At 40.6% G+C, this 13347-nt stretch overlaps 1 protein-coding gene across 1 annotated transcript in view; it reads right to left on the minus strand.

Annotated features, from left to right (window-relative positions):
• The window catches only part of LOC138783417 (serpin B4-like), a 28953-nt gene that overhangs the window by 15507 nt on the left and 99 nt on the right, over positions 1-13347 (minus strand). Inside the window, exons 2-4 of the mRNA XM_069958110.1 lie at positions 6786-6959; positions 5726-5815; positions 1716-1835 (exon numbers count right to left, since the gene is read on the minus strand). Of these exons, the coding sequence (XP_069814211.1) occupies positions 1716-1835; positions 5726-5815; positions 6786-6953 (378 nt within the window). The 5' untranslated portion in view covers positions 6954-6959. The remainder of the gene's footprint in view (positions 1-1715; positions 1836-5725; positions 5816-6785; positions 6960-13347) is intronic.

The raw sequence follows: 13347 nt of genomic DNA on the forward strand, positions 1-13347 counted from the left end.
CTTCATGATACTACTGATAAATCCCTCTCTCCCATTAATTCATAATAGCCATAAAACAAGTGTATATAACTGGAACCATAATATTATAATGATCAAATGGAGATGTTGGCATCAACAATATCACCCAGACGTGTTTTTACAGAGTGGTCACTAAGGGGCCTTAGGCTAGGCTGCTGCCTTTTTACATCCAGACTCCCTCGCTAACTGCCAGGACTAGAGAAATCTCTGATCCTGGCAATTTATTCTCTTACATGACCAGTGGATGTTAGGAATTTGTGGGTCTCTGTCACCCAGTTAATGTGCTATTGGGTTTCCACTGATGCTAGGGGCCTTCTGAAGGCTCTTAGGCCTGCCATGTATGTGGCAGTATACACTTGTAATGCAGAAGCAATGTAGTGTATTTTGTGAAAGACCACAAGATAGCAGATCAGAGTCTCCTTGTTTATTAAAATACTAAGAAACATCATCCAACTAAGAACACATACATTTCCCTTAAAGTGTCACTGTCGTGAATGTTTTTTTTTTTTTTTGCAGAAATCAATAGTCCAGGCGATTTTAAGAAACTTTGTAATTGGGTTTATTAGCCAAAAAAAAATGCATTTTTATCATGAAAAAGCAGTTTGAAGCTCTCCCCCCTGTCTTCATTGTTCTCTTATGGAGAGAGCTAAATAAAAGACCAAAACAGGACAACAAAGAGTTCATCTACAAATACCTCACCCTTTATCTCCTCTTACAGTCAGCACTGACCTCTCTGAGCTCTGATTACAGCTGTCACCCAGCTCTGTGCCTGTAATCCTCTGTTATCTGCTTTCTGCTGTTGGCTAACTCCCTCCTTCCTCCTCCCCCCTCCCCTCTCTATAGACCAGACTGGGTACGTCTGATGCAACAAGTCACAATTTCTCATTTTTTGCAGTGGGTGGAAAAGAGGAGGGAGGGGGGGGGGGCCTGGGAAAAGGCTTTTTAAATGCAGATAATGGCATATTTGGCTAATAAACCCAAATACAAAGTTTCTTAAAATCGCCTGGACTATTGATTTCTGCAAAAAAAAAAAAAAAAAACGACAGTGACTCTTTAAAATTAATAGTTTTCCTATAAAACATAAAAGAAATTTAAAACCTATAGATATTTATTATTGCTATAATGGTAAGTGGTATAATGGTAAATGTTGCACAAAATTTTTTAAAACAATGCAATAATAATGAAATTTTGTTAATCTACCACCTAAAAAAAAAAAATTAAAAAGTCTTCAAAGTGATACAAGAAAACCCTGCAAGTTTTTCCTCACAAAGATCAAGATAAAAATAAAAATATTACGGATCTTGGAATATGGTGACCCATTTATCTTTTTTTTTAATATATACATTTTTATTATGAAAGTGTTTCTTTTGTGCCAGACTAGAAAAATTTGGTATTGCTCTATGTTTACCACATAGTGAGAGGATATACAAAATAGCATTTTTTTCTTATTTTCACCAAAAAATTAAAATGTATTTAATATGTTATATAAACCCCAAAATGGTGCAAATAAAATGTCCAACTTGATCCGCAAAAAGCAATCCCTCATATAGTTATGTTGACGAAAAAATTAAATAGAGTGCAGTGAAATTATGAAATAGATGAAAAAAAAAGAAAGTTGTTTTGGCAATAAGGCCCACATTGGCATGGTTGCTAAGGGGTTAAGAAACAATACATTCAGTTTTGCAATTAAAACTTACCTCTGATAATGGGAAATTCAGTTGAGTAAATGCCGCATTGGCTATGGTAAGCACTGAGCCACTTTGGGGGGATTTTAACTGGGATAACAATTCATGGAAGTGGTTATGAACATCATCAACCTGGTTGTTTCCAGTGTTTGGTGAGAAAAATGAAACATTTCAGGTCAGTGCAATTGTTATTATTATTAAAACAAAGATTAAATTAAAAATAAAACCAGCAACTTGCAGACTGCTGAAGATAGTAAAACATTTAAAGAAGTGAGAATATGTTCACACATAGCATTCAATGCGTGTCTAATTAGCATTAATTAGTGCTATTTTGCCACAAGTTAGCACATTTTGCAGTAAAATTGCAATATTTTGGCCACAATTTGGATGGAATTGATGCAAAAACATTGAGATTTTATTGTGAATTACGCAATTCACACCAAAAGAGCGCCAATTAATGCTAATTAAACGTGCATTAAATGTTATCTGTGAACAAAAATCACAGTAATTAACACATTAACAAAAGTATATGATTAATGGAAAGTAGATCAGAAAGAAGACAAACTGTAGAAAATTTGTGTATTCATTTACTATATCCCTTCGCCAAATGCCAAGTATCTTTTTCCACTAAAATACTGAAGGTGATGACTGTAGACTTCGTATGTATTTTGTTAACCAAGTGAAAAACTGGAGATACATATATATTTTTGAAATGGATAGTATTGACAGAATAACATGTATTTTCACAATAAGGGTCTTAGTGTATATATATATATATACATATATATATACTGTACATATACCTCCTTAAAGGGGTATTCCCCCAAAATTATTTTTGCATTAATACCCGCAGCTTTCCATCTTTCCAATATCAAGTTATTATGAATTATGCACAATTTTGCTGTTATCTAATTGCATTCACCCCCACCAATTCCCCCACCCGGAGCGTACCCACAGTCTGTGTCCCCCCACCCCCACCTCACCCAGTGGCCACCCACGGCACTGTTTGAGTCTGTGCCTCCCCTCACCCAGTGGCCCCCCGGTCTCCTGGTAGCCGCCTGCAGCCTACCACGAGTGCAGCCCTGACTATGTAACGGCGCCCTCCACAGAGCTCACCCGCATCATGTATCTCCCCCCACACCCAGCCGGTGGCGCCTGGCATGACCTCCCGCCACGCTGCCCCCGCCGTCCTCACCCGCACTGTGTATCTCCCACAGGCTCTGTGCGATTCCCCCCCAGCTCACCCGGTTGCCGCCCGCATCATTCCTGTGTCAACTGTGTGACTTCCCTCCCCCCAGATGGCACGCAGCCCCGTCACCCCTGGACGCCTGCAGCCCCCTCACCTCTGTACGCCGGCAGCCCCCTCACCCCTGGACGCTGGCAGCCCCCTCACCCCTTGACGCCCTCAGCCCCCTCAACCCTGGTTGCACGCAGCCCCCTCACCCCTGGACACCTGCAGCCCCCTCACCTCTGTACGCCGGCAGCCCCCTCACCCCTGGACGCCGGCAGCCCCCTCACCCCTGTACGCTTACAGCCCCCTCAACCCTGGACGCCCGCAGCCCCCTCAACGCTGGACACCCGCAGCCCCCTCACCCCTGGACGCCCGCAGCCCCCTCACCCCTGGACACCCACAGCCCCCTCACCCCTGGACGCTGGCAGCCCCCTCACCCCTGGACACCCGCAGCCCCCTCAACCCTGGACACCCGCTGCCCCCTCACCCCTGGATGCCAGCAGCCCCCTCACCCCTGGATGCCGGCAGCCCCCTCACCCCTGGCTGCCGGAAGCCCCCTCACCCCTGGATACCGACAGCCCCTTCACCCCTGGACACTCGCCATGCTCCTCTGCTACATCATTTTCACTATCTCAGCTCTTCTACATCCCCATCACTATCTCAGCTCTGCTATATTCCCATCATCATTTCAGCTCTGATATATCCCCTTCACTATCTCAGCTCTGCTACATCCCATCACCATTTCAGTTCTGCTTTATCCCCATCACCATTTCAGCTCTGCTATATCCCCATCACTATCTCAGCTCTGCTACATCCCATCATCACTTCAGCTCAGCTATATCCCCATCACCATTTCAGCTCTGCTATATCCCATCACTATCTCAGCTCTGCTACATCCCATCACCATTTCAGCTCTGCTATATCCCTATCACCATTTCAGCTCTGCTATATGCCCATCACCATTTCAGCTCTGCTATATCCCCATCACCATTTCAGCTCTGCTATATGCCCATCACCATTTCAGCTCTGCTATATCTGCATCACTATCTCAGCTCTGCTACATCCCCATCACTATCTCAGCTCTGCTACATCCCAATCACTATCTCAGCTCTGCTACATCCCATCACCATTTCAGCTCTGCTATATCCCCATCACCATTTCAGCTCTGCTATATGCCCATCACTATTTCAGCTCTGCTATATCTGCATCACTATCTCAGCTCTGCTACATCCCAATCACTATCTCAGCTCTGCTATATCCCCATCACCATCTCAGCTCTGCTTTATCCCCATTACCATTTCAGCTCTGCTATATGTTTATGACCATTTCAGCTCTGCTATATCCCCATCACTATCTCAGCTCTGCTACATCCCCATCACTATCTCAGCTCTGCTATATCCCCATCACTATCTCAGCTCTGCTACATAGCCATCAACATCTCAGCTCTGCTATATTACCACCATCATCTCAACTCTGCTGCTACATCCTCATCATCACCATCATCAGGCATAAGCATTGCATGATGGAAAATGTAGTTTACTTGGATATAGACAATCTTTTAGAGAAACTTGTAAGTCGGGAACGGCAGCAGCTAGAAAGATGGGAGATGGCTCAAAATTGGGGGGACTTGGTGAGGAAGACCAACAAGGTTTGGAGGCATTTCATTTTTTTAGGTCTTGGTGGGAATACCCCTTTAATGACACAGCCTATTTTAGCCTTTAAGTGTACCTGCTGTTATAACTTTCAAAATCTAAATCAACAGTAGCTGTTAGCCAATTAGTCTCAGCCATCTTACCTGATTGCGCCATACATTTTCAGTAGGCTCTTTGGAGGTGGCTATACCATTAGATGGTCAGTCGGTCTTGCCCAAATCGGTGGGTTTGGTTGACATTTACTGTATCTATGCTGTGTTGGAAAACCTTTTTGTATTATACCAAGGGCATATTGCCACTATGTATTTGTCATTTTGTATTCTGCCTATTTACATTATTATACATTAATGTTGCAGGATTTATACCATTGCCATTTGGAAAGTATTTTATGATGTACTGTATATATATATATATATATATATATATATATATACAGTACATCATAAAATACTTTCCAAATATATATATATATATATATATATATACAGTACATCATAAAATACTTTCCAAATATATATATATATATATATATATATATATATATATATAGAGAGAGAGAGAGAGAGAGAGAGAGAGAGAGAAGGCAGTCATGTGACTGATCGACACATTGAGCCGTGACTCTCTGTACTGGCTGGAATTCCTGTGTTTAGTCTGTTTTTTACAACCAGCACCAGCAGTCAGAAATCTGCCTTCAGGAGACTGGACCTGGATTTCTGGTAAGTACAGCTTTGTTTTACAGCATGGGTCTCCAAACTGCGGCCCTCCAGCTGTTGCGAAACTACAACTCCCATCATGCCTGGACAGCTAAAGCTTTGGATTTGGCTGTCCAGACATGATGGGAAATGTAGTTTTGCAACAGCTGGAGGGCCGCAGTTTGGAGACCCATGTTTTACAGCATGATAACAACAACAAAAATAATGACTGTATATTGCAGACTTGCTTTATATCACATCTACTCTTGATTTAGATTTTGAAAGTTATAATGACAGTGACACTTTAAGAAAACTAGAGGCATGAGGGCTAACTTTCATATCTGAATTCCTTGTAGAAAATATATTGTAGGTAAGAGATTACATTTATTTGTAACTCAGTATTAGGCAAGTAGTGGAAACCCTTCTATCTATGTATGCATACAATACCTCCTCCTTCTTCATTCTTTTTCCACATAGTTTTCCAAACCCTCTTCTCTCCTCTTGAAGGGATGTTGGGGTTTCAGGCAAGTGAAGAACCTGAAATTGAGGCAATGAGTATTTTTTTTAAATCAATATTATACTTTACAAGGAAGGAGAAAGAGTGTGTAGGAGGCAACAAGCATTATCCTTCACCATTATGTAAAAAAGAATTTGACCTAATACAGGCCTCTTAAAATAAACCCGAATTTGCCTGCAGAGGAACCAGTTGTTGGCTTGGAAGTAAGTGAAGGTGTCTAGTGGCTGCTTATTCAGTCTTCTATAGGTATGTCAGGGATACAAAGGTTCAAAAGTGGTACAAAGTACAAAGTGGTATAATGTAGCAAGGCAACAGTGTTGTAATATTGCACAGATTCCACTTTTCATTCCTCACAGACTCTTTGGAAAATAAAAGGTGGAATCTAAATGGTTGCTAGGGGCAACTAGGCCAGTTTCACTTGTTTACACCATGTTTGATAAACTCACCCTAAGGCTATGTTCACACAATGTGAAGAGAACGGCAGGTCTCTACACGGATCATCCGGGCTGGTACTGCAGTACCGGCCGGATGATCTTTCGGCCGTAGGGTTCTGATGCGGGCGCATCAGCGCATGCCCGCATCAGAACCTCCCACAGTGTGAAATGACACGATGTGTATACGCTCCGGCCGGGATCCCACAGAAGACAAGGCTATGTTCACACCTCACAAAGTATGGCCGTTGTTGCCGATGGCAACAACGGACATACTTTTACGTAGTGTGAACATAGCCTAAGAGTGTAAATCATAGCCCCATAAATAAATTATACAGACTAGGAATTGTGGGGCAAGCTTAAAGGGTCCCTGTAAAGCAAAGTGAGGTTAGAGAAGAAAACAAAAACCCTTCTTCTAAGTACAGCAAAGGTGAAACGTATTCTGCTTTGTAATATTCTTTATGCCTTGCGGATTTAAGTTACCTCTCTATTATATAAGTAGCAAATATGTCAAATATTTTATCTGCACAAATAGCCTAAAATCCAGTGATTACCTTACCTTTTTGATTTGAGTGGCTGTGGCTCCTCTTGATCCAAGCAGCACCAATGATAGGACTGCAGATGTACTTAGTGGTGATACAGCAATGTTTTTATCTCTCTCTGAGCTCCCTAGCTCTTTGGAAAGGTCAAATGAAAATTGATTGATAATTTTGCTGATGTTTTCCATGGTGTCCTAAACAAACGACATATATAAGGTATAATTATTATTTGTATATTAATAGTGTGTGTTATTATATAGGGATATTATATGGGCAATGTTCACACTAAGTCGACTTTTTTTTTTTTTTAAATAACGTTCATTATTACCACATTTTAATAAACGTCAGTGGAATGCATTGAAGTCAATGGAATGACAGACACCCAATGCACAAAGTATGTTCAATAATGGATGTTGTTTGCAATGACTTCAAATTAGTGTTCATGACAATTATTCACGGATGTTTTTGCAAACAACAAACGTTATTTTTAGTTGTTTTTAGATTTGTTTTTTAGTTGTATACATTTTTTTTTCACTGTCCTGTTACTGTTTTTACTATTAATTTCAACGGACCTTTAAAAAAGAACCACGTCCAAAAGGGCCTTAACTAGAATAATGTACCAACAGCCATCATTGTAATGACAGATGCCCAAAACGCTAAATGATTGGCGCAATTTGAACTCAAAATGACGGAAGTCATTTAAAAAAAACGGAAAGAAAAAAACATCATGTGGACATACCCATGTACTGTATATTATTATTTAGCCTTTTAGCACCTAGAATGTTTCAGGTTCTGACACTGTTATAGGATAGTGTAGTGTTACACTATACTTCTTTGGTATTGACCTTGGACCATTTGATTATTCTATTCTGTGTCTTTTACTTGTTATTTTGTCTGTACGTGTCTTGTCTGTTTTTGCACTCATTTCAGAGCAGAGACTGATGCCCAGTTGTGGATAGTTATTAAGGACCTGCTCTGCAAGTAGGCAGGAACTGAGTGGGGGATGATAGGCTTCGGGCCCACTTGTCCTGTCTCTTTGTTCCATTGGGCCGTGATGGTATGTTTTTCTTTTTCATCTTGCTCTTTTTTGGATGTTTCCACCCCCTTTTCTTCTTAAAACTATTTGATTTCACGTTACATATTTATGGCCATGGGTTGACCTTTCTTATTTCAAATGACGAGTTTTACTCCTTACCACATCTGCTGGAAGTTTGCTCCAATCATCTACTACTGTTTTAGTAAAGTAATATTTTCTCATGTTGCCCCTGATCTTTCCCCTTAGTACCCTCAGATTGTGGCCCCTTATTCTTGTGTTCAGTTTTCTACTAAAAACACTTATGCCCTGATTATTATTTCACCCTTTATAATAATAATATACAGATTTAGTTCCTTTAGTCTTCCCTGATATAGTTTACCTTTAAGACTTTTCAGCAGTACATTAGAAAACAAGCTTATCCAGAACAGGTGTGTCATAAAACATGTTCTAACCATACATCAGTGTCTCACTTTTCACAAACACATCACCTGTATATTGAAGTTAAGCTTTTTTATGGGTGGAGTGAAAGTGCCTAAAAATGCTACATAAAAAATGAGGCATGATTACTCATTTATTGGTAGACAATACAGACCTAAATATAAAACTTTATTGTTCCTGGGGTCATGAAAAAGAACATTAAAATTAAATCCTGTAAAGGCTGACGCTGACTTTCAATGTAATATATACCCCACATGGAACCCTATGTGATATAGATCCCTAATGTGGGACAGACCTTATATGTAGACACCCACTGTAATGTAGTCCCAGATAGATCCCCGTGTAGTACAGGCCCCAGACAGACCCCAAATGTAAGGCAGACTCCAGACACATACCCACAATATATTACAGACCCCCGGTGTAATACAGACCCCCTCTAATACAAACCCCAGATTTAAATGGACTCTGCACATTGCACCTGCTTCTTCAGTCTCCTCAGAGAATCAGGAGGATGAGTCTTGAAGAGGAAGAAGTGGACCCTGGGCTAAGCAGCAGGAGTTATACCTTGGGCAGACCTCCATCTTCAGGGTGGGTGGCTGCATGCAGAATGCATTCCGAATACAAATGTGAAGACATGGTCTCAGTGTAGATGTCACTGAGTTGTATTTACATTTATCAGCAATGCCTCTAACAATTATAGTTATGGCTTTATAATTGATATTAACCCCTTAAGGACCAGGGATGAAATGGCCTTTAGGACCGGGCCAATTGTCACTTATGCGTTTTCGTTTTATCCTCCTCGCCTTCTAAGACCCATAACGCTTTTATTTTTCCACCTAAGAGGGCTTGGTTTTTTTTCAGGGGCAGGTGCACTTTGTGATGGCATCTTTCAATCTGCCATAAAATAAATGACGAAACCCCCAAAATATCATTCATGAGCTGAACTTGGGTCAAAAAATGCGATTCCTCAAATTTTGGGGGGCTTTCATGTTTACGTAATGCACTTTACAGTAAAACTGGCAATTTTCCTTTATTCTATAGGTCGGTCTGAACACAGTGATATGCATATTTACTAGGTTTTCTAACGTTTTACCATTTTTATTAGCAGTAAAACTTTTTTGCAAATAGGCATATTTAAAATGGTCCTATTGTAATTGTTATAGCGCATTTTTTTTTCACCTATGGGGTCATATGGGGAATCATTTTTGGCGCCATGATATCTAGTTTTTATTAGTAACATTTTTTTCTAAATCAGACGTATTGATCGCTTTTTATACATAAAATGTCATAAAATGCGGTTTTTTTTACCGCTTTTTGTTCACGCCGTTCATTGTGCGGGAATAATATTGTTTTATTTTAATAGATTGGACGATTACACACGCTACGGTATATTGTATGTTAATTAACTTTAATTTTTGTATGTGTTTTATGTATAAAATGAGAAGGGGGGTGATTTTGACTTTTATTGGGGAGGGGATTTGGGGCATTTTTTAAAACTTTTATCAATTTTTTTTTTTTTTTACACTTTTTAAGTCTCCATAGGGGACTTTAACATTAATACATTAGATGTCTCACACTGATCACTGCTATGCCATAGCATAGCAGGGATCAGTGTTATCGGCGACCTTCTGATAGAGTCTGCCTGTGGCAGACTTTACCAGAAGATTGGACTGCATGAAGGTAAGGATTAGACCTCCAGCAGTCAGGCAGTGCGATTGGGACCCCCGCAGACACGATGCGGGGGTCCCAATCGCTAAGTGACCAGAGATGCTCAGGTCACTTATTCTTAAACGCCGCTGCACGATCACAGCGTTTAAGGGGTTAATGGCAGGCGGCTGCGCGATCGCGGAGGCCCGCCATTGAGGGTGAGGGCCTGCCTGCAGATAGCAGCCGGTCCTCACCGGCTATGGAGCTAGCTCAGCTCATGAACCTGAGTAAGGCAAAGTCAGTGGGGGCGTAAATGTATGCCCATGGTCGTTAAGGGGTTAAGCGACATTGTTCTTGTTGATCTTCTGCTTAACATTGACATAGTGTCACCAGAATAGTTAGAAACAAATTATAACAGTTATTAGTGAGTGTAAAACACATGCAAAAACATATATCTGGAACCATGCCTCATTATGTTCTTAAATGGATTACTGGCAACATCCCATGGTCAACGGAGAAAACAAGGGGGCGTGTTTTCAGGGGCATGTGAAAATGTAGCCTAAAAGTTTCTTTAATGGGGTGTAGTTACGCTTTGTGCCTAGGGCAGCAAGTTGTAAATATAGCCCTAAATATATACTCTACATCCTGAAATTCATTATAATATACATTGTGTTTCCTTAAAATCATTAAATTACGCACATAACCCTCTCAAATTCATTGTGTTACACACTTTGTCACCTGAAATGATTATAATATTCACATGCACACACTTTAATTGTTCCTGCAGCAGTAATGATTTTGCATCTGTGTCCCAGTGGAGTAAAGCTGCAGTATCTGAGCACAACTGCTGTCAAAAGGAAAGTGTGCAAGTACAAAACAGGTTAAAACCCTACATAAACAATAAAAAGGCCTCAGCATTCAGTGATAAAATATTACATTATTATCATGTCTTGTCTATAGGTATTTTCCCGATTAGGTCCCCTCTAGGACTAGGTTGCCCCTATATGTAGTTTACCCCATTAGCCAAGTCTTCCTGTAGGTATTTTTCCAGTATTTAGGATCACCCCTACATAATTTACCCAGTAGCCAGATCTCCCCTGTATATGGTTTCCCCATTGTCCAGATCTTCCCTCTATATATGTAAAAAACCCAACAACCATTGGCAGTTATTGCTTTTTCATTTGTGTTTAGTTGTCCATGACTGTTTTAGCCTCCACTTAGTAATTATACGTTTATTTTGGAAGGTGCTATTGCTACTTGGTGCACATATATTAATGTTACCTGTCTCCACAAGTTTGCTTAATACCATGTGTTTATGGTATGGAGTTGAAGCCAAATACACACTTAGTTATCACTACTCGCTGTGTTTTTTGGCATATTGCCATTCTGATAGCGACACATATGGTGCTAAAAGGAGCAAACCACACCATCATTGAAGTGCTGGGCTAAGGGTCTCATTGATTTAATCTGTAATTTATTTATTTATTTATTTATTTTGCTGTATTCCTGGTATTTAGTTTCCCCAGTAGCCATGTCCCTCCTATAATTATATACTTTCTCAAGTAGCCAGTTCCCATGTAGGTAATTTCTCCAGTAGCCAGGTAGCCCTGCACATACTTTTCCCCGTAACTAGGACCCTTATAGGTAGTTTTCCCAATACCAATGTGCCCCATGGTTATAGCTACTTCAGTAGCCAGGTCCCTCCTTTATATAGTTTCCAAAGTAGCCAGGTCCCATGTAGGCAGTTTACCCAGTAGCCATTTCCCCCCTGTATATAGTTTTTACAGTAGCCAGGTCCCCCTGTATATAGTTTCCCCAGTAGCTAGGTTCCACTGTAGGTAGTTTCTCCAGTAGACATGTGCCCCTAAATATTTAGTTTACAAAGTATCCAGGTGTCCCCTATATAATATTTCCCCAGTTACCAGTTCTCACCTGTTTATAGTTTTTCTAGTAACCAGGTTGCCCTGTTTATATTTTCTCCAATAGCCAGGCCCCTCCTGAATATAGTTTCTCCAGTAACTATGTCATCCCTGTATATAGTTTTCCAGTCACCCCTGAATAGTTTCTCATAGTTTGTTTCTCATAAGCTGTTATAGGTGAAGTAACCTATAGCAGGAAAACTTATTGAAGCCCTCCATAGAGTGTGACGCTAAGTCAGCGCCCCACAAAACCTGGCCTGGGTGCAATCAAGTGCTGCCTCCTCCTGCTCCTCAACTTGTCTGTTCTCAACAAAACTGGCCTGGGTGCAATCAAGTGCTGCCTCCTCCTGCTCCTCAACTTGTCTGTTATCAACAATACTGGCCTGGGTGCAATCAAGTGCTGCCTCATCCTCCTCCTCCTCAACTTGTCTGTTCTCAATAATAGTGGCCTGGGTGCAATCAAGTGCTGCTTCCTCCTGCTCCTCAACTTGTCTGTTCTCAGCAATACTGGCCTGGGTGTAATCAAGTGCTGCCTCCTCCTACTCCTCAGCTTGTCTGTTCTCAACAATACTGGCCTGGGTGCAATCAAGTGCTGCCTCCTCCTGCTCCTCAACTTGTCTGTTCTCAACAATACTGGCCTGGGTGCAATCAAGTGCTGCCTCCTCCTGCTCCTCAACTTGTCTCTTCTCAACAATACTGGCCTGGGTGCAATCAAGTACTGCCTTCTCCTCAACTTGTCTCTTTTAAACAATACTGGCCTGGGTGAGTAAACGCTCAAACGACGAGCGAGAAATCGTTCATTTTGATCTTACAACATGTTTAAAATTGTCGTTAGCAAAAAATTCGCAGATCGTTCCGTGTAAACAGTCGTTCGCTGATTTAACCAATGTGTGAGATAGGCTTAAGCGATTGCAAAATTAATTTCCGTACGATATATCGTACCGTCTAAACGCTGATCGTTATGAAAAAAAAAAATCGTTACTCCGACATCGTTAATCGTACGATCGGGCGATTTATCGTTCAGTGTAAACGCAGCATAAGAACATCCTTCCTCACTAACATTCGTACGAACCCAAACTGAACTCTGTTCGGACCATCTCTAAACAGGAGTAATAAAAATAAATAATAATAATCTTTATTTATAGTATGCTCATATTGTTTAGGTTCACACAATGTCGTTTTGCAACAATCTTTTTGAATGGACATTATTTTCACGCCAAAAGACGGCTGTCTATTGGCAATTACTGCTGTAAATAATGATCATTATTTACAACCGGAATTATCAAAACAACATCTTGTGAACATAGCCTAAAAGCTTTACAACAGAGGGATAACAAGTAAAATAAGAAGTCACTTAAACATGTAAACAACGAGACAAAGGCAATGTTGTCCCTGCTCATAAGAGCTTACAATTTAAAATAACTTTAATGCTTCATAAGCAATTTAAAGTAACTAATAAGCATGTATCAGTATAATCAGAAATAAAAACACTTTTTTTGGTTATCTTTTTGTCTGTATTAAGCAAGAGAATGTAATTACAAC

Source organism: Dendropsophus ebraccatus, chromosome 2, assembly GCF_027789765.1.
Source record: "Dendropsophus ebraccatus isolate aDenEbr1 chromosome 2, aDenEbr1.pat, whole genome shotgun sequence".
NCBI lineage: Eukaryota > Metazoa > Chordata > Amphibia > Anura > Hylidae > Dendropsophus > Dendropsophus ebraccatus.